The 21,074-nt window shown below is 35.3% G+C and overlaps 1 protein-coding gene across 1 annotated transcript in view; it reads left to right on the forward strand.

The window, feature by feature from the left end:
- Positions 1–1,737: 1,737 nt before the first annotated feature.
- LOC149796463 (centrosomal protein of 162 kDa-like) overlaps positions 1,738–21,074 on the forward strand; it is a 132,314-nt gene continuing 112,977 nt past the window's right edge. The window contains exons 1-5 of the mRNA XM_089961168.1: positions 1,738–1,981; positions 7,009–7,124; positions 9,712–9,826; positions 17,208–17,335; positions 19,243–19,297. Coding sequence (XP_089817294.1) covers positions 7,053–7,124; positions 9,712–9,826; positions 17,208–17,335; positions 19,243–19,297 — 370 coding nt within the window. The 5' untranslated portion in view covers positions 1,738–1,981; positions 7,009–7,052. The remainder of the gene's footprint in view (positions 1,982–7,008; positions 7,125–9,711; positions 9,827–17,207; positions 17,336–19,242; positions 19,298–21,074) is intronic.

The following is a 21,074-nucleotide window of genomic DNA, read 5'->3' on the forward strand; positions in this document are numbered from 1 at the left end:
TAATGTTTTGTTGAGACTGTCATTTAGTCTATTAATGATGAATAATACAAAAACTGAAACTTACACAAATTCCAAAGAAAACACGCTGGCAATTGTCAGTACTCATTATGCAATGAAAAACAAATCGAGGCTGGTTTCAGCTGGTTGATTGTGAACTAATATGATGTTTAAATTAATTGAGTAACTGAGAACTTGCCGCTTGACCAACTTATTCGGCAGGTTCTTTCATTGGTTTCTTTTTCGTAATCGTCAACAAGAAGCAATTTACCTGTTATTATTCACATTTTCTAACTCTTATAATTAACACCTGGCCTCGATTGCCCAAAGGTCGAGTTATCTTTCTGCTATTCAACTCTCACCAAAAGTTCATAATCCTATAATTGCTAAAAAAACCCATTAAAATTGTAGTATAATTAGCACGTATGTAATATTGCAGTTTTGTTTCCTTTTACATTCTGTTTATTAGATAACATTAGGGTTTTATTGGTTTTTGATCAGTACAATGTGTCTCTGTCTGTTTGCCTGTCTGTATGTCTCTCTCTCTCTCTCTCTCTCTCTCTCTCTCTCACACACACACACACACACACCTACATAATTAACTTAATTTGTTATTACATTGATTACATTGATTTAATATTAAGATGGTGAAAAAGAATAATCTGTAAGTACATTTCTTTCTCCAATTGGTCATTTATAATATTTTTTAGTCCGTTCGGATGCTGGCCGTTTCCGCTGGCCTGACTTTTTTCCAACATTTTCGGAATCCTTGAGACACTTAAAGTCTAGGCTGCTGGCACTGATATATCTGGATATTGTTGCTGATTTTGCCTAACAGGAATCTTTGCCAATATGGTTTGAAAACTGGAAATTGTTTTAAATAAGGTTCCAAATTCTGACATTTTGAATCAAATTCCGTATCATCTGAGGCAAATATTATTCCATTTTTTCTAAAATGATTTGGATTATTGTTTTACGGACCAGTACACATGCCCCGTTTTCTTGAAGATTTCGTCTTACATTGTTATGAATGTGTTTGAAACATAACAAAAAATTTGCTTTTCTCTTCGTACTTTTCAAAACGTTTTTGAAATTTTAATATCCAATGTTTTTTTTCTTTCTCCAGATTACACGACCTATAGCCGTTGAAGATACATAGATTATATCAATCCGTGTTGTTGAAAGGTTGAGCGTGACCTTAAAATAGATATTTTGTTGAACATGTGGCTCTGATTTTGTAGAGAAATAGAACAGTGAATAATTAAAGCATATAATTAAAACTATACAACAGTATATAATATGTGTATGTATCTTATTAAGTACGTCTTCATGCCTGCCTATACGAACGTCTTCCATACTGGCAAATAAGTCATATCAATCTTAAACAACCACCGAATTTGACAAATATGATACCAATTTATAGGTTTCTCGTCAGTCTAAATAGACCTAACCCAATAGAACTGTGTAAAACTGCACAATAAAAAAATAATTCGATTTGTGGAAAAAGATTTGTTTTAAATTTTTTTTTTTTTAAATGGGGGGAGGGGAGGTACCGTTGCAATTTAGAGATGAAACGACAGACAAAATGCGATTTGGTGTGGATTTGGGTGGATTTGGGTGTTTCGTAACACTGGACTATGGCATCGTAGTGAATGAATTTGACGACTTTTACTTTTCAGTTACCTCCCTTGGATATTTGGTATGCTTCACATCTTTACCTTGTGAATGTTACTAGGCATATTCGTAGCGGAATTTTCGAGGCAAGTATAAACACATTGACAGATCGGCAAACAATAGTTGCATTGTATATGTATGCAACGTCTTTTACATTCACGTGGAAGTTGTTCCGGTGAACATCGAAGATCTAGACGTAGATGAATCATACTGTATGAAATCAGCCCTTTCAAGGATAAAATATGTGACTCAACCCCTCTCCCTATCTGCCTCTGTGACTGTCTCTACAAGATATTTGAAAGTAGTCTGGGTAAAACACCTTTTCTGGGCGAGCTATTTTACCGACATGACAACATAATTACTTCATATTTTAGCACACAGGTGCACAGATAGTACACATTTACAAGGAAACGGCAAATCTGGAATATTACAATGAGCAGATAAAAAGCTAAGATAACGGGAATTAACTTCAGATCTACATTTTTATTTAAATTTTATTCTTTAACAGGATGAGTATATATGTATGTATGTATGTGTGTGTGTGTGTGTGTGTATATATATATATATATATATATATATATATATATATATATATATATATATATATATATATATATATATGAATAAAAGCAGACCTTTCAAAATTTAAATAAAGAAACGTGTCAGTTGTTAAAAATCACAAAATCAGAATATATTATTACATCAGGGATGATGGTGCCAAAACTTATAACTACAACTTATAAAATAAAATATACCAAAGTAAGTAATTGAAATAAGCATTATGGGGACAGGGTTTAAACCAGAGAAACTCAATAAAATTAGTAACCCAATTAAAAGCTGAATTGCTGCTGACTGCCAATAGAATAACATAAAGAATGTTTACATGGAGGCCTTGACCTTGTCTGAATTAGCCTACTGAATTAATTGAAATAAGGGATTATTTTCAGTTTATTGGGTGGACTTCTAGACTCTGGGGGCATAAATTTAAAAGAGAGCTTAACATGTCTTGTGGTTTTTACTGTTGTCAGATTTTGGTGTCAAAGATTATAGTTGCAGTTTTTGATTGTTATCATCTAACTCAGGTAATTAGGTGTTTTCTTGTCAAGTATAATATACACTTCAGTTGTCATATATAGATAGTTCCCAAATTATGTCATCAGCCACCATATCTGTGGCCAGGTGGCAGATTGACCGTTGACTTAATATGGTGTTTGTAAGTTGAAATAAATTCATTGACTCTCTTGATACTTTTATGAAAATTACATACATAAATATTTGTGATTTATAAGCTGACTTTGCTTCAGTGTAGCTTGTTAAAAATGGTAAATGTTGGTGATCACATATAGGCAAAACTGCCAGGTTGCCCGTCCTCACAGGTTCTCAATCTTGATTACACATTTCGAAATTGTACTGTAATTTTGAATATAAATGCAATTACATACTCTTACAGCACTCAAAATGAAATAAGCATTAAATTCCATAGTGTCTTTTTGATAATTGCAGTTGAAAGACTTCATAGTTTTCCCACATTATGATTTCAAACGTTCATCGACAGAAACAGAAACACATTTGCAGATGTCAGTGTGCTTCTCCCTCGCTTCTTCAATCCGCTGTGTTTCCTGTGGAATTGTCACATATAAATCCAGTCCATAATCAAGAAATTTCATAGGATTGACAAAAATACCAAAGTCTATTCATTCCAGATGAAATGGAAAAGTTCTTGCAATGCGCATTCATTCACAATATGACTCTAAATTTCAATTTTAAGTAAACACGCCATTTTCTTCGAAAGTTATGTGTAGCGCAGGACTAAGTTCAAATTTTTCTGGGCGGAGTTATGTAATGTTGTTGTTGTGTAATGATGAATCTGCGCTTGTGTATTTAGTTTGGAATACGGCATACATTTAGTTACTCTGTTTCTTGTAGTGTATTTTGTTAGTATAATTAAGCATTAGGTAGAATAAGAAAATGAGCATATAATAAAAAGTTTACTGCATTTGTATGGGAAAATATGAACTCGTTGGATTCAAAAAAGGGGCCCCCGCGAGGACGAATGGTCTAAAGTGCTCTCCATTATGGATCACTGCCATCTCACCTCTGTCTGCATGGGTTTGAGTCTCGGATTCAGCCAATGTGGGTTTGTGAGAAAGCTTGCCAGTAGCTTCGCATATGTCGGTGGCTCTTCCCGGGGTTTTCCTGGGTTCTTTCTCCATCATTAATACTGTCCGCCATGTATAGCCTATTGTGTGCTGAAAAATGGCGTTAAACCCCGCAACAACAACAACCATCCGAAAAACTCATTCATATTTTCCCAAACAAATGCAGTAACCTATAATTCCTCTATAAGGAGCAATACATGAAAGTTTAATTGAAAAGGGTATGTGGGGAGGGGGTAGCTTCCGTGTGGACCTGCATCTCCAGCCTGCCACTGTAGTGTGTACTGGTAAGATGTTGATGTTATCAAAGAAAAGAGCTACATATACCATGCATTCTATTGGCAGGTTTAGTGATTGCATGTTTTTGTGACAATCAGTGTAATGCACCAGAATACATCTTTTTCAAAGGTCATACAAATTTTTTTGTTAGTGAGATGTGTGATTTATGGTGTTGCGTACCCTGAAGGAAAAGTTATTGCTGAGAACATTTTGCCAAATTCCATGTCATTATCACTGCAGCAGTTGTGCATGTGTCCGTCTCCCACCCAGGTAAGTTTTTTTTAGCTGTTTTTCCAATGGTGAAAATACAGTTAGCCCTAGCAGACCATGTGTTGCCTTGGTGTATTCTGGGTGGTCTCAGTGCTTAATGTCTCTCTGATTTGCCTTTTTGTTCTATCCCAATGTGAACTTTAATGTGTCAACTTGATATCACAGATACTTTTTCCACCAGTGGTTTGTATTTTTTTTGTTGATGTCAACTGTTCTGTGAGCTGTGCCATTGCACCATGACCACTTACAGGATTGTCTTGTGGTACAAATTATTGATGTTCATGTCTAGGTCTGGTTGCTCCCATGTGGCTTTTACTTACGCTGTGTGAGTTCTATTTATGAAGGGCAAATATCATTAGAGTGGTTGAGAATCCCATCAACTTGCATTGATTTTGCGATATTTGCACCTTAGTGGTGTTACCAGCAGTAAATAGATGCATAGCTAATTGTGAGTCTTTCATGTGAAGCATTAGCCAGAATTGCATTACCGTCTTTATGTGCCATTAATACCCCATGTACATGAATTGAAAGAGATGCACATATTTCATCATTGTGATTCTTATTGAGGTTATGAAGTAAAAAAATAGCAGTCAGGATGGTGATGGTGTCATTATCACTGTTGAGTGAAAAACCACTAACATTTTTGAAAGTTTTGTGTTAAATTACAGCATTAGTAAACAGACACATTTATTGCTGCAATCTCACAGCAATTAGGCACACTACCACAATATCTGGCACCTACAGACAAAGGCCATCCTAGTACATATAACAGCAATTACAGACTAAACCATGAAGGTTGCCTGTGGGAACTTTGCATACCCAACTTGTTAAGGTAGGTGCTGACCTCAAATGTACTAGTATGTATGACCTGGTCACAGTATCAGCTGGTGTGGCTGATGCCAGGTTAGTAACAAATTTTTATTGTGATGGCATTCTGAGGGCTGACTGGGTCATACAAATGTTTGATCATGCTGTTGTCAATCCTTCCTGCACCTCTCATCATATCACTGGCCTTTAAGACCCTTATGGTGACAATGGTGTCAACATAATTTGTGAAGAACTCAACAGACATGCTGCCCTTGTTTAGTTCACCACTGACATGGTAAATGATGGTTGGTTATCAGGCTGGTTTTGTGAGGAGTGCAGATGTCCACGCCAGAGTTTTTGAGGTTTCCTGTGACATCAGAGGTCATGAACAGGTTTGCTCATATCCCAACAGAAGTTGAAGATACAGGTCAGCAGTAAGGTGCCATGCACGTCTACCTGTGCTGTCTGCAGCATGAAGCCAGTGTTCAAGTTGGGGTTGCTACTGATTATTAGCTCTTTGTAGCCTTTAAACTGGGCATTGTTGGCATTTTCTGTTGCATCCTTTGTGAATGTCTTTGACAGGCCAGCACTGAGGGCATTGTTATTGCTTTAGTAACCAAGGCCTAAAATGGTTGATGTTATCCATGCAGGCTTAAATGTTTTTGTTATTGATGATGCAGTGGGCACTGTTGAATGCATGCCACCTTGTCTGCTATGACATAATCTGTTCCATCTGCCTTTATGAGTTAGCTGATGACCTCAGTAAAGGGTTCAAATGGGAGAAAGTGAGTGGCACAAGTTGTCTTGTACCTGTGCCTCAACATGACCTTTTTGATAGTGCAACAGGGGACTTTTCCAAGTCATTCAGCAGCTTGATTTGGGCTATTCTAGTTCTACTGGATTTGAGAATAACTGTTTTTTTTTCTTCTTCCAAACTGTATCCATGTATGAACCATGCTAATTCTAACCCGTATCTCAAAAGACTTAGAGCTGCTTATGTACATTAGGTGACCAAAGACAGAATCAGCACTTGGATAAGGGGATGTATTTAATTTTCCTTATGTTTCAAGAAGAAACCAGTTTTTAGAGAAAAATAAATACCTTTGATAATGCTTACTGTGCATACCCTCCCAAGATTTCCGTACAGTTGCATTTCTGGAATCACATGCACATCTGCTTCAGTACCATTCCCTCTATTCAAGGGGAGACACTCTTGTCTGACTTCTGCCTTGGCAAGCAGACAACTTGTTAGCATTTCTGTTGTTAAAACAAGCCAGATGACATGAAAATTCAAAACAGATCATTGTTAGTCTAACCCACCATAAGCCTTTTGTACAGGGATGTGAATTCCTTGATGTCTGTGTGCCCCCACCCCACCCCAATTTATTCAAAAATTTGAGTCTGCATTTTCTTCTCCTTGTATGCTTACTTTGAAAATAAATGCAGCAGTGATTTTACTGAAGATGGGTTTTTTTATATCTTTTCTAATCATGATCATTAGCTATGTACACTTCTTTGGTGCACAACCTAATAAGAATCAGTCAGTTCTTGAGCCAATTAAATTAATCATTTTATGTTTCTTTGCCAGTTAGCACATTTTCTTCAGCAGGCAAGCTTAGGGTGCACAGGATTTATTATTCTTATTCATTTATCTTATTCATATGTCATCATGGCTGATTTTTTGGCACAGCGGTGAGTGTTGTCTGCTGAAGGTGCACAGTGGACATGTATAACCTATATATAATCTATAAATAGTGTTGATACACTGCACTGTTGTCTCTTTCATGTTGTATTTTATAGTGATTGATTTCTTTAAATATTGCAGATGTAGAAAAGAAATGAAAATTGCCTGACCAAAAATCCACCAAAATGAGTAAGGGGAGGAGTAAACAGATGACGAAGAAAGAGTTTGATGAGCAGTTTGAAGCCTTTTTAAAGGATGTGAGTAGAAAATAGACTGTAAGGATGGTTAGAATTGAGGGAAAAGATGTAAGGTTTATGGCAGAGAATAATGCTATTGGAGGTAATGATTTCCGTAATTGATGTAATGTAATTTTGTACAAACTCAGAATTCAAAATATGAAAGGAACAGATTTTTTTGTATATAGACAGGTGCCAGTCAAAAGTAAGTAGTCACCTGATTATAGAAAGTCAGAATCACTTAGCAAAATATGATTTCAAATGGTCACTGCATGGGTAAGGATAATTCTCAATGTTGAATTATGAACAGTTTAACTGGAATGTAAATTTGTGGTAGGTTCTATTTTTAGACCATTTTGTCACATAAATATTCCCAAAGTTGCAGAGTTACACAAATACTGCTTTTCAAAGCCACATATAATAAGATTCAATTTCTCAGGCATTTATTCATAAGCAGTAAGTGTCCATTTAGCTTGAATCAGTTTGAATGTTAATGTTTGAAGGTTCACTGATAAAGTGTATTGATCTTCACAAGCGATGTCTTCCTATTTCCATCTTGATTTCCATGACATGTTTCTTATATGAGCTGTGGAAGTGTGATTTCAGTTCTTATTTGTAGTGTGTGTTTTCTGCGAAGTGTAATGGTTGTGATATGTACATTAGCCTTGTGGGGCCCCGAGTGGCCTATTGGTCTAAAGCAATCACTGTTACAGATCACTGCCATCTCACCTCTGTCTGCGTGCATTCGAGTCTTGGGTTCGGCCAATGTGAGTATGTTAGAAAGCTTGCCAGTAGCTTCTTGTGGGTCGGTGGTTCTTTCCAGGGTTTCCCCCTTTTCTTCCTCCACCATTAATACTGGCCACCATATATAGCCTATCTTGTGCTGAAAAATGGTGTTAAACCCTACAACAACAACAACATTAGTAAGGCACAAATAAAGGAGTGATTCCATTGTCTTTCAGTGTATCTAGCATCTTCACTCTTAGATGGGTTTGCACAGATAAAAGATTGTCACAGTCTGCTGATCTTCTAACTGCATTGAGCAAATGGCAGTTGGTCACATGTCTGGTTCATTTGTGGAATGATGATATGATTTTACACTTCGATTCAGGAAGTCAGTGATGGAGTAGTTATTTTGAATACTGAAATTGGTTTGTAGACTGAACCTTGTCCAGTAAGAGGTTATCAAGCATAAAGCTGATATTGAATAAATCTGAGAAGACAAGAAATTTTGAATTTTGCATGTAGGAGATATTGGCTGCTTTTGTTCAAGGAACTGTAAGATCACAAGCCATATAGTGTATCAGACAATATTATTCCTGCCTGTTGACAACATCCACAGGTAATCCAGGTGATAATTAGTGTAATCAAAGTGGTTTCAGGGTCTAACAGATGTTTTTTGAGTATGGATAAAACATTCTTTTGTTTACTTCAGATTATAATAGTACACTGTTCCTTTATTTAAATGATAAAACACCATAGTTTTTAGTTTTCAGCAAAATGTAATCAATGTCTGGAAATTCTGTGTACTATAAAAATTATCCAAAATCTTGAAAATACATGTAATGGTATCTGGAAAAGCTAAACGTCTGGATATTTAATGACTAGTTGACTAGCAAATTTCACAAGTTGTTTTTGCACCATAATAAACCAAGATCAGCATTTAAAGTCTATTTAAATCTCACCCAAAAATTATGATTATATTGCCTGTATAAATCTGTCCACACTCCATGTGAACTCAATATATATTACTCTAGTGGAAGGAACCATATTTTTTATTGCTGTTTAAATTGTACATTTAATTAAATTAGTTTATCCAAGGTACCTCAAAAGATTGTCTCTTAAAAATGTCCTTACTACTCAAGATTTTAAAGGGTGTTACTAGTCTATACAGCTTTTGATGATTAGCTAGTTTTAGCAATACAAAGGTTTGCTTCGTCTACACATATAGTATATAATTCAGTTTTTTAATAAGTTTTTTAGGGTAAAGTAGTATTATTACAGACATGAGTTTTGGGTCTACTCTTTGTCAGAGTTAGTAAATATACTTTTACTTGGTTACATAAAGTACAAAACCATCAGCTAAGGAGTGCTAGCATAACAGGAAAACCAAGCAACCTTTCAGATTTGTATTGCTGCATATTGAGACTGAGATGAATAAAACAAATTGTTGGCACCATGTGACATTATGGCTGCTAAGTCCTGTCCTTAAACATGGTGGCAAATGTTCTTGTGAGTGTGGTAGGTGTAAATAGGTGTACTGACAACTTGTTTCTAAATAGTGGCACTCACATTTAGTAGCATAGTTTATTTGTGAAGAAACTGATTGATCTTTGAGAGATTATTTCACATGTTGGCAGTGAATAAGACTCAAATATCTGCATTGCTATGACTTTTTTACATAGACTAAAACTGATTTGTGTTGAGCTCCTTAGTAAGTATCAGTAGCCAGACCAAGAATTTCAATTGTCATAGCTGTCAGGTAATAGGACTTGCTCAGTTCTGAGCATTGATTGGTGTAAGATACATATTTTGACTGGACAACAGACTAGTGGTTTAAAATGCAGATTTCTTTACTTAACTGAGTGAAATTATTTTTTTCTTGCAGTCTGCATCATCTGAGGATTCTGTTGACTCATCTAGAATCAACAAGTTCTTAGAGAAACCCAAGCGAGAAGGGAAGCCATGGTGGCTGGATGATGAAGATGATGACGAAGTTAAAGGTAGCAGTTGGATATAATTTTAATAGCAATAATAGGCTATCTGTTTTTATTATGTTGATTTCACTTTTCCTGGTGCTGCCCCCCTAATCCATGGCAACAATAAAAACAAATACAGACCCAGTTTGATGTCTTATTCACTTCCATTGTTTGGAATATTTTCATTCTTTTCCTTGGACTTTGTGTTGTGTAACATGCACTCTCAAGTTTCACAGATTTATGTGTCTTTTGCCATAATATCATTAATTGTCTCCATTTCTATGTTGTAGTTGACCATTTCTCTACAGTCCTTGCATTTATTTACTTTTATCAGTGTCTTTGTCATTTCTTTGATTATATGTGCACAAGCTAGTTAAGCAGTGTCTCCATAATTTTATTCCCTTCATTGGTAGCAGTATTATGGTTGGTATTACCCTCTGCAATTTTGTTTTAGTCATTTGTTTTCATCATTTTCTGTCAGCTTTTCAGATGTCTGCAAACATAACCAAAAAAGGTTTCTTTATACACCCACCCCACCACCTGTAATATTTTTTTGTATATTTCAGAATTGGCAAAACTTTAATGCATTGATAAATCATTTCACCCTTAGTCACCGTTTGACTGGGTGGGGCATAAGATTTTGGTCACTGGATTCTATCTACTAGTCACTGAAATATGACTTATATGACTTTCATACATGTGATTCTACCAGTGATAGGCCAAAAATGCCATTTTAAAGGCTGTCTACCACACATACCATTATATAGCTGAAATTTGCTGTTTTTAAAATTAAAAGATTTAAAAACTATTAGCAGAGTATTTTTACATGTTCTATACAGAGAAACCATCAGGAACCAGCTTTGCAGTTTACTTTGGTCAAGGTCTTTTAATTTGGTTCTTCCCTCTGACCTGGCTTTCTTGCCCAGACCCTTCTACCAGTGTGACATGAGTAGTAACTCATAAAACCACTAATGCTTCATATTATCCAGTATTTAGATGACTGGTTGATACAGTGTTATCAGATGTGCCTTACAAAGAGCTCTGTTCCTGTGTAAGACAGTGACTCACCTAATCTACAACCAGGAAAAGTCAGATATGATTGCTTCTCAAAGTATCACTTATATGGGCATGACTTTTTTTATACATCAAGGAAAAGTTTGTTTCTGCCCAAAAGGATTACATAGTTACTATCCCTTAGGACAAGTGTTCTCGGTGACTACTTTGCCAGATTGGGTAGTATATTAAGGGGCTTTTAGACCAGGCTCACTGATCTGGGTCAAAGTCTTCTATATCTCATGATTTTCCCCCATTATTAGCCTCATTTCACACAAAGTTTAGATCTCTTTGCTGGCATAGTGGTTAGAGCATCTTCTTTGATGTGGAAGGTTGCTGGTTCGAATCCTAGCCAAGTCATACCAGAGACTTTTAAAAATGGTACTAGCAGCTGCCTCATTGGCACTAATGATTAAGAGGTTAGTGTCAGGACTTGTCGGCCTGGTGTCAGGATAAAATGACTGGTTGGGACATGATGCTAAATGTTTTTGGCATGATACCCCAAAGCTAGACATCACTATAAACCACCACACTGCAGACATTGTAGCGATATGACTGAAAAATTGTTAAATGCTTGTCAGAGATCATGGGTCCAAAACATGTTATATATATGCTAAAAAATGAATATATGTAAACAACATTTTGTATGCACTGGTTGCATACCTTGAGCTTTTATTTAATAGATATTTATAAAACTGACCTCAGAGGCTCATATTTTGACTTGAACATGATGAGAAAAGAACACATTGAAAAAGTTACACATATAATTTGGTGTCCTTGCACAAATTACAAATGGATACAGGCGCAAACGGTCATAATAGTACTGAATATCTCATTTCACAGCTTTTTTAACTGATGCTTTCTGTGAAACTTGACATAATGGAGTAGCTTGACATATAACAAACATGTATACAGTCGACTCCGGTTAACTGCACAGCCTCCGGCCCGTCACGAGACTGTGCAGTTAACCAGAGTGTGCAGTTAACCGAAGTACAGTACAGTACAGCTTTAAATCAGCACGGAACGAATATAGGTGAAGAATAATGTAAAAAGATGATTAGAATCCACTCTTTCAATGTTTACTTAAATGAAACAAGACTCTACAATGAACAGCACTAACGTCATATTGTTGAATCAAACACAACGAAATTTCCAATTTCCGAAAGAAATCGGCAATTGATGTCTGCACACAAGTTTTACTAATAAGTTGTTGAATTGCCGACTCTATTTTGTAAAACGGTTCAAACAGCTCACATTCTCTCTGTTCCATGAATCTGCGTAAATTCTGGAGTGACTGTATAGCGACTTTAGATGAAATCTGGTCATCTACTGCATCGTTGTCATCACTTCTTTCGTCATTTTCTTCTTGTTTGGTCTCTGTAAGAGCTGCAACGATGGTTGAGTCATCGATTTCACCTTCTGTCTGAAGACCGTCATCTATTGCAACATATTTTTTGAATTCTTCTACATTCATGCTGTGTGGCATTTCAAATGGGTTTTCGCCGATATAGGTGGGGTCATCAAGTGACTCGTCATCAGAAGGCACCGAAAAACAGGTCCGCCTATAGCAGTTTGCTTCGTTTGACTGTGTTACATTGTTCCAGGCATTTCTAATCATATGAAGTGCATCTAAAACTGTCAGCTTCCTTGTCTGGTTGGACACTTTTTCTTCGGGAGATGATCCATCAATGTCTGACAGCAGTTTTCGAATAACAAGCGATATATAGAACTTCTTGAAATTTGCTATAATTCCTTGATCCATTGGTTGAATCAGTGAAGTTGTGTTCAGGGGAAGGAAAACAATCTTAACATTTGACAGTTTGATGCCGTCGCCATGAGCTGCACAATTGTCGCACAGCATAATGATGCTTCTCTTTTGCAAACGCATTTAATTGTCAACGCGCTTCAACCATCTCTTCCAAATTTCTGTCATCATACTGTAATGGCAGCTTTTCAAATTCTTAAAACATCGAGGGAATTTGCTTTTGCCAATCACCAAGGCATCCAATTTTTTGCTACCATCCATATTGCATGCAAACAAAATTGTCAAACGATCTTTGGCCATCTTACATCCCGGTGCTTCTGCTCCCTTGAAATACAAAGTCTCATCAGGTAACGCTCGCCAGTACAATCCAGTTTCATCAGCATTGAAGCTGTATTTTGGTTGTTAGTCTTTAAGGACTTTGGGTAGAACATCAATTACCCATCGTTCAGCTCCAAAGTCGTCTGCATCCTGTTTTTCGCCGTGCTGTCATTTAAATTGAATTCCGTTGTGCATTTTCCATCTATCCAACCATCCATTTGTTGGTTTGAAATCATGCAAACCTGAACCATTTGCCAATTGATTAGCTTTTTCAAGCAACAGTTGTCCACTTATTGGAATCTGTCGAGTGTGAGCTTGAGCGAACCATTGTAACAGCGCTTCTTCAACATCTTCGGACTTGCCACCTCGTTTGATCTTCTGAGAAGGATTGCTGTTATTTTGCCAGTCTTCAATGATCTTCTCCTTGTTCTTGAGGATTCGTGAAATCATACTGTGACTAACATTGAACTCAAGTGCAACAGAGGCCTGACTTCAGTTGTTCTCAACGCATTTTATGACCTCAAACCTTTGAGCTAATGTCAGGGATTTACACTTGCGACTAGTCATTTTAGACTGTAAAATAAGCGCTCATCAATTCAAGGTTGAACTACCCCCTAGTTCAAATCACAGTTTAGAGCAATGTTTTCCATGCTGTACTATGATTGTTCCCACCCTATTGCTCCCTGGTGGACAGGGATATACATGTATCTACCATATCTACCACCTATGGCATCCTTTACATGTCAATCATTTACAAAGTCGCATTTACCAGCTTAATTGTTGGCTTATTTGAAGCGCTACAGCAGTGGACTGGCAATAACTGATCCTGACTATAGATTGTGCAGTTAACCGGAGTAAAATTGTATTGAATAATGTGCCACAGGCAGAAAATTTATCGAGCTATTATCCGGAGTGTGCTTTTAAGCGAAGTGCAGTTATCCGAAGTTTGTTGCCATTGAAAAGCATTGGGAAAAAATGGGACCGGCATGACTACATGCAGTTATTCGGAGTGTGCAGTTAACCGATGTGCAGTTAAGTGGAGTCGACTGTAATTGGATACTGTTATCTGTGGAACGTATAGAAATTTCTGATTTTTTTTAATTATTTAATCTGATCCATGGTGTTTTTCAATATCTGTGGTCAGGTATACACATGTGAAAAAACTATTATATGTTAATTAACCATATTTTGTTTTAAAACTACATTTTTTACGCATATAACTTGGACACTAAATCCCATCTATGATGTCAAGTAATCTATAAATATTTAAATAAATTAAAATAAAACATTACATGTGATGTTGGAAAATCCATAACTTTATAAAAATGTAAATAGAAGCAAAATAATAACTGGTTGAAAAGAAAATATGTATTTATGTTAAACAGTTTTGCATGTAACATGAGATAAGATAGAGATAATTTATTTTCGTGTCGTAATTATTAACATTAACAACAGTGATATTCCAGATGATATTGTCAAAGCAGAATAGTACTTGCTGCACATGGACAAAGTTTGCTGCATTAAGTACAGATAAACACACATACACACACACACATACACACACACACACACGGAATTGACTACAACTATACTATATATAATATATTCTGTATAGATTTTCCTTTGTGAGAATACATTACATTAGATCAAACCACTACAGTAACTGCAGGAATATTAGTATTGATCATGGCTGTACTAGATATTTTGCATATATTTTTTCATTTAAAACAATTTATCATTAATTGTGGCTGTATTGTATATGATATATTTTGCAGATATTGTTTCCTTTTGCATGAGAATATATTGGAGAATTATTGTGGTATTTATATTGTAATGGTGAAAACCTCATTGATTGATGCATATAGTATTTAGAAAGGATTCATGATCATAGCTAATGTGGGAATCTCTCTGTCCAGTCAAAAACATGATCATAGATAATGTGGGAATCTCTCTGCCCAATCAAAAGCATGATCATAGCTAATGTGGGAATCTCTCTGCCCAGTCAAAAGCATGATCATAGTTAATGTGGAAATCTCTCTGCCCAATCAAAAGCATAATCATAGCTAATGTGGGAATCTCTCTGCCCAATCAAAAGCATGATTGTAATGTCATAGAAGAGATTAATCATTATTTTGCCTAAATGCATCTTGCAGATTTGTGAAAGAGGCTCAAAAGATGTATAATTTTTCAAAAATATGTAGCTGGGGCACCTTGATAAATGAATCAAGTTAGGAATTTTATTGGAACAAAAATGATTTCAACTTGGTGATGCTTATAACAAGAAGTTTGAAAACTCATTGTATGATATTATACAAGAAAAGTTTCAGTTGCTAACATGAACTGAGTCAATCGTTGAAGATAGTGAAAATCCCAGTAAATATATTAATGTATTAAGCAGTTAGAAAGATACCTGTGATAATATAAATGTAACTTATCTTGATAAGAAATGTGAAAAAATTCACAGCAGTTGCATTTCTTTATGATTATGTTACACCAACATTGACTCAGCTAAAAAGAGGAAGATCTCGACTGTTATTTAACAAAGATACACTAGTCCACTTAACAGTCCTATGATGAAAACAATCATTAAGGGCAAAAAGCACAGGCATAATCATTGTGTTTCTGAAAAAACGTGTCAAATCCCAGAACACAAAATCACTTTTGACATGAATATGTTCCTGCAAAATATATTCTGTGATTGCATGGCTGTTGTACCAGTGAAGAAAAATCCATGGTTGGAAATGTTTATGTGTGTTGCAATTGAACAAGGCCTGTCTGTTGAGCAGTTAGTCTCCATGCTGATAATATTGTTAGATGAATAGTGATGGACCCTCAAAGTTACTGACGTGAGAAAATGGTTGAAGTTGTACAACAGCTACAAGATGAAATTGCCATGAAAACAATTTTACTCATGAAATAGAAATATGTGTTTGATTGTAGGTGCTCATTTTGTCAATCTCATCTGTGCCTTATATGATCAAGATAGACTTCTTTGCCCAGTTATAGTTGCAGATTTCAATTTTGCTAACTCAGAATGGATAACAAATGGTTGGAAACATCTTTTCCTCCATTGCTGATATTTCAGCAGCTGCTATTTCTTGGGATATTACTCAGCACATCAGAAGAGCTTATTCTCTCACTGAGAGGGCTCTTTTTATGAAAATCAAAGCTCTTGAGTGTTATTGTTTCATCGTGGTTCTGTCTTAATGATTTTGGGCCCTGAGTGGCAGAGTGGTCAAAAGTGCTTACCATTATGGATCATTGCCATCTCACCTCTGTTTGCATGGGTTTGAGTCTTGGGTTTGGCCAATGTGGGTATGTGAGAAAGCTTGCCAGTAGCTTCTCATGGATCGGTGGTCCTTTCTGGGTTTTTTTCGGGTTCTTCCTCCACCATTTATGCTGGCTGCCATGTATAGCCTGTCTTGTGCTGAAAAATGGTGTTAAACCCTACAACAACAGCAATCTTAATTATGCAATGCTTACATGTTATTGTTACCAGATTTGCTTCATCATCCCTACCCTGATGCCCATTTAACCAAGGGAATCTTGATTTGGTCGTGTCGCCACATTCATCTGTCGATCCCTCCCATGAAGTTTGTTAGCAAGATAGTTCAAAAACCACTAAATATAAACAATTTAAACTTTGATAGCACATTTGTATGCATGCATAAATGACATGATTAGATTCACAGGCCTTTATGTTTTTTAATTATTTACACATTTTTTAAATTTGTGAACTTAGAATTTCTGACAACACCTTTTTGGTACAATTGTAAGATACCTAATGCAGGCTATTACAATTTAGAATGCATTTTGTGTTCATAAGTAGATGACCTAATTAAGTTCTCATGCCAATATAGGAATTTTAAGAAAATATATTTTTTAAACTCAGGGTTGCAAACATGTATAGTTGTATGTTCATATAGACAAAATTACAGTTGTGAGGCAGCTTTCCATGCATCCTTCTTGGCAGGATAGTAGGTCAAAATTTGAAAATGTTACTCTCTGAGAACCAGATGTTAATTCTTTTGTCTTCATTGTGTCATGAATAGTACAATTTATATTTAAGAAAATGAAGACTCTGTATTGGCATTTGATCTGGAAATGGACGGTAAAATCTTTTGGCTTACAGTTGATACTTTGGGAAAATCCGCTTTGTGATCCTTTTTTATTGAGTTTATTTGTTCTGTTTTAAGCAGGAATATGGTGAATTTTATCTTGCAAATTTTGTATCATTTAATTATTCTAATATATTCTTTTCCTGTGCAGTTGGAACAGGAAAGAGCTTTCTAAAAAAAAAAAATTCAGACAGCCAAGCTGATAAACCAGAGCAAACATTTTCTAAAGAAAAGGATGAAAAGCCAGGCAAGGCAGACAGACAGAAGAACAAACAGCAGGTATTTTTTTTATTAAAGCAGTTTTGAATACTCCTTTGGTTGTGTAACATAAATACATTTTAAAATGAATTTTTTAATGGTCTGAAGTGAAATCATATCACCAACATTCCTAACAAGTATGCTACATATCAGCAACATTCCTAACAAGTATGCTACATATCCTCAACGTTCCTAACAAGTATGCTACATATCAGCAACATTCCTAACAAGTATGCTACATATCAGCAACATTCCTAACAAGTATGCTACATATCACCAACATTCCTAACAAGTATTCTAGCCAAATTGAATTTGTCCATGATGAGGATTTTTGTGCAGTCCAGCTTATAAGTTTGTTGGGACTAATGACATATAAATAATGGATATACATATAAATAATGGACATAAAGATAAATGATGGACATATTGATAAATGATGGACATATCGGTAAATGATGGACATACAGATGAATGATTTCTATATATGGTTGGATATGACAACATCAAGATATACCTTCTGCAAGGATACCAGGTTATGCAAGGATATGCTTGGAAATTTGATGGTGTTTACCAAAAACTATGAATATGACACTTAACACATTATACATTTTAAGTCTGTTTTCCTGGTATTAAAATTAGCATAATTGCCTGAAAATGTCAAGTTCCAGGGCTAAACAACAGAACCTTATTGAGTTTTTTATGGTACCATAACATAAAATGCAGCAACTAATTTCATTTGAATGATCATATTTAGCTTAGTAAAGTTTGTCCAGTGTTAAAAATACTTATTTTTGTATGGTTGATATACCAATATAGGGAATAAGGAGTATATAACCCAGCTAAATGTCTGTTACAGGGTACAAACAATAACATTCAGCACAAAGTTGATTCCCAACCAGTATTTAATGTTCACTCAAGCTAGGGCTCAAGACGACTGCCTTTTAGACAGAACAGATTGGTAGTTTTACACCAAGGTGATAATTTGTCAAAATGACAGAATAGAAACAAATTCAGGGTTCATTAAAATGATAAATTCTTGATTTTACAGTGAGAACAAATACAGACCCCAAGTTGTATGGGTCAGAATGTTTATTAGTATCAGATGTGTGAACTACATGGAATTTGTTTCTAACATTACCATATCTAACCACTTAAAATCCTTTAAACTAAAACTACCATATACACCCATGTCTCTTGTCTTAATGATAATCAATATTTATGCAATAAATTGGAGGGAAATGTTAGGTATTAATATGACAGCAACATTGTCCATGTAGGCCATACAGGTTTATCACTTGACTCATTGTACATGATTCAGCTGAGCATCAAGTACTTTGTACCATGCAGCTGACTCCAACTCTGGTTTCTCTTATTGGCCATCCCATTTCCTCTTTCTTTCATGAACAATAGAAACCTTAGCATGGATTTATTTCAGTTTGAAATCCAGCTCTGGTTTCTCTTATTGGCCATCCCATTTCCTCTTTCTTTCGTGAACAGTAGAAACCTTAGCATGGATTTATTTCAGTTTGAAATCCAGCTCTGGTTTTTCTTATTGGCCATCCCATTTCCTCTTTCTTTCATGAACAATAGAAACCTTAGCATGGATTTATTTCAGTTTGAAATGCTTTTTACCAGTCAAAGTTCCCACTAAAAAAATTTCCATTGGTAACCAAAATTACACCAGTAACCTAAAAAATAATGCCGTTAGTCACAATTGAAGTCTGTCTTATTATCATTAATAAGGAAGGAAAAATGCCAACATAGATTATTTTTTACAGTTAGTACTCATCTGGGAAAATTCATAGCTAGTGGCATTTTTTTCCACCACTTACGAAAACAAAGGCCAAGAGATGTTTATACTTTTTCTCAGTGAAACTCTTTTGGAAGATGCATTTGTATTCATCAAATAATGTATCATTATGTTTCAGGGAAAGAGTAGAACCAAGCCAGATGTGTCCATCAGTCGAGACAGCTTGGAAGACAGTATGTAAAACTATAATCAATCTGGCCACTTATTTTGGAAACACCCTTAACACAAACTCCAGCTCAAAACCATACCGTCTTCCCACTTAATTAATCCAATACTAGAAAAATTACATGAATAGTGTAAGTTTTTGTGTTAAGCACAATATGGGTATATTATATTACACTGAATAAAGAAGGATTTTATGGTCATAATAAATTGCATCTAGGCAAACCACAATTTGAACACCATGTATTTAATTTACTTGTAATGTCTAATGGTAGTTCTTTTTTAAAAGTGTACCCAAGTGGTTGTATTATAAAAGTAATGGAATATCGACCATTTAAAAATGACATCAGCTAAGCACCATGATCCACATGAAAAAAGTTAAGAATTCTGTCAAACCAAACAGCCGATGAGGATTTTACCATGATCAAAATATGACATGCTAAAGAATTCAAAGCAGGCATCAAGGTTTAAGAAATGCCAGGTAGTCTTTTCTTGAAAGACTTTAGCTGTAACTATAATTGTAGGAAGCACATTATGTCAGCCCATTGAATATCAGTGGTTTATTTCTTTAAAAAGTATTTCAGTTTTTTATTCAGATTTTTTTTTAAAGCCAACACACCTGTATCATATGAGTTATGGTTAGCATATTTAAAAGCATTTTAATTAAAATCTTGGAAACAGGCTCCAAATCCATAACTTATGACATGTTTGCAACATAACTTAAACTAAAATTAGAATCATGGGCCATGCTGAGGTTTTCTTTATTTAATTCTTTTCTCTATTTTGCTTAATTTCAGTGACCTAAACTTTGATGAATAGAGTTAGATGAATGATTTAGGCTCAGACATTTATGACAATACATGGAGTATACTTTGTATGAAGAGAATGAAATGGAACAAATTAAGAAAAGCTGTTAATTCTTACTTTACCCTGTGATACACGATTAGTCTATTACAAAATTAAAGGCAAGGAGTTGTGGTGTTGGAAACATATTTTGAATCAAATTTCATTGATATAATGGACTCTTGGATAAAGTGTCTCCCCCCACCCCTGATATTTTAACTTTATTCTGAAATACCCTTCACAGAAATCTAAATATTTAGACATATCATATTTTTTATATATTATCCTTTAATAGTTTCATGAATATAGATCCCCACATGACTTCATTAAATTTAAATCTTGAATTGAGACTTTTGGTAGGTCAAAGTCTGAATTGCATGCAAATTTAATTCAGCCTGCTCAACAGGTTCTATAACGTAGATCAAGTTAATACCAATCATATGGAGATTAAAAATTAGCTAGAACTGGATAATAAAAAATCTTTTGAGTAGTTCAGACTGTAGTATGAGTTTTACTCAGACTCACAACTTTGACTATCAAAAACATTCTTGTAGCTGGATGACAGCAGTAAAATTGAGAGAATGTAATTGACTCTTCATCTACATAAAATTCCAAAGAAAGAGATATTCCTATTGGTTTTTAAAGTATGTTTTTTGAGCCCAGATTTAATTCTGCTAAACAAAAAGCTGCACAGTGTCATATCTTTGTCTTCTGTCATCTTTCCTCTTCACCTCTTGGGCTCAGCTGTCTATACAGCAGCACTATTCATAACAAAAAATGTGACACGTAATGTATAAGTTGCCAGAAAAAAATTAAATATAAAAGAGTGAAAGTATTGGATAATATTTTGTATCAGAGGACAGAGTTTAATTGTTAGAATGAATCCATGCTCAACCTAGATTCTCTGTATTTGGATTCCATTTACTTTAGGATAAAGGAAAGGTG

Source organism: Sinohyriopsis cumingii, chromosome 6 (assembly GCF_028554795.1).
Source record: "Sinohyriopsis cumingii isolate HCF-2022 chromosome 6, ASM2855479v2, whole genome shotgun sequence".
Taxonomy (NCBI): domain Eukaryota; kingdom Metazoa; phylum Mollusca; class Bivalvia; order Unionida; family Unionidae; genus Sinohyriopsis; species Sinohyriopsis cumingii.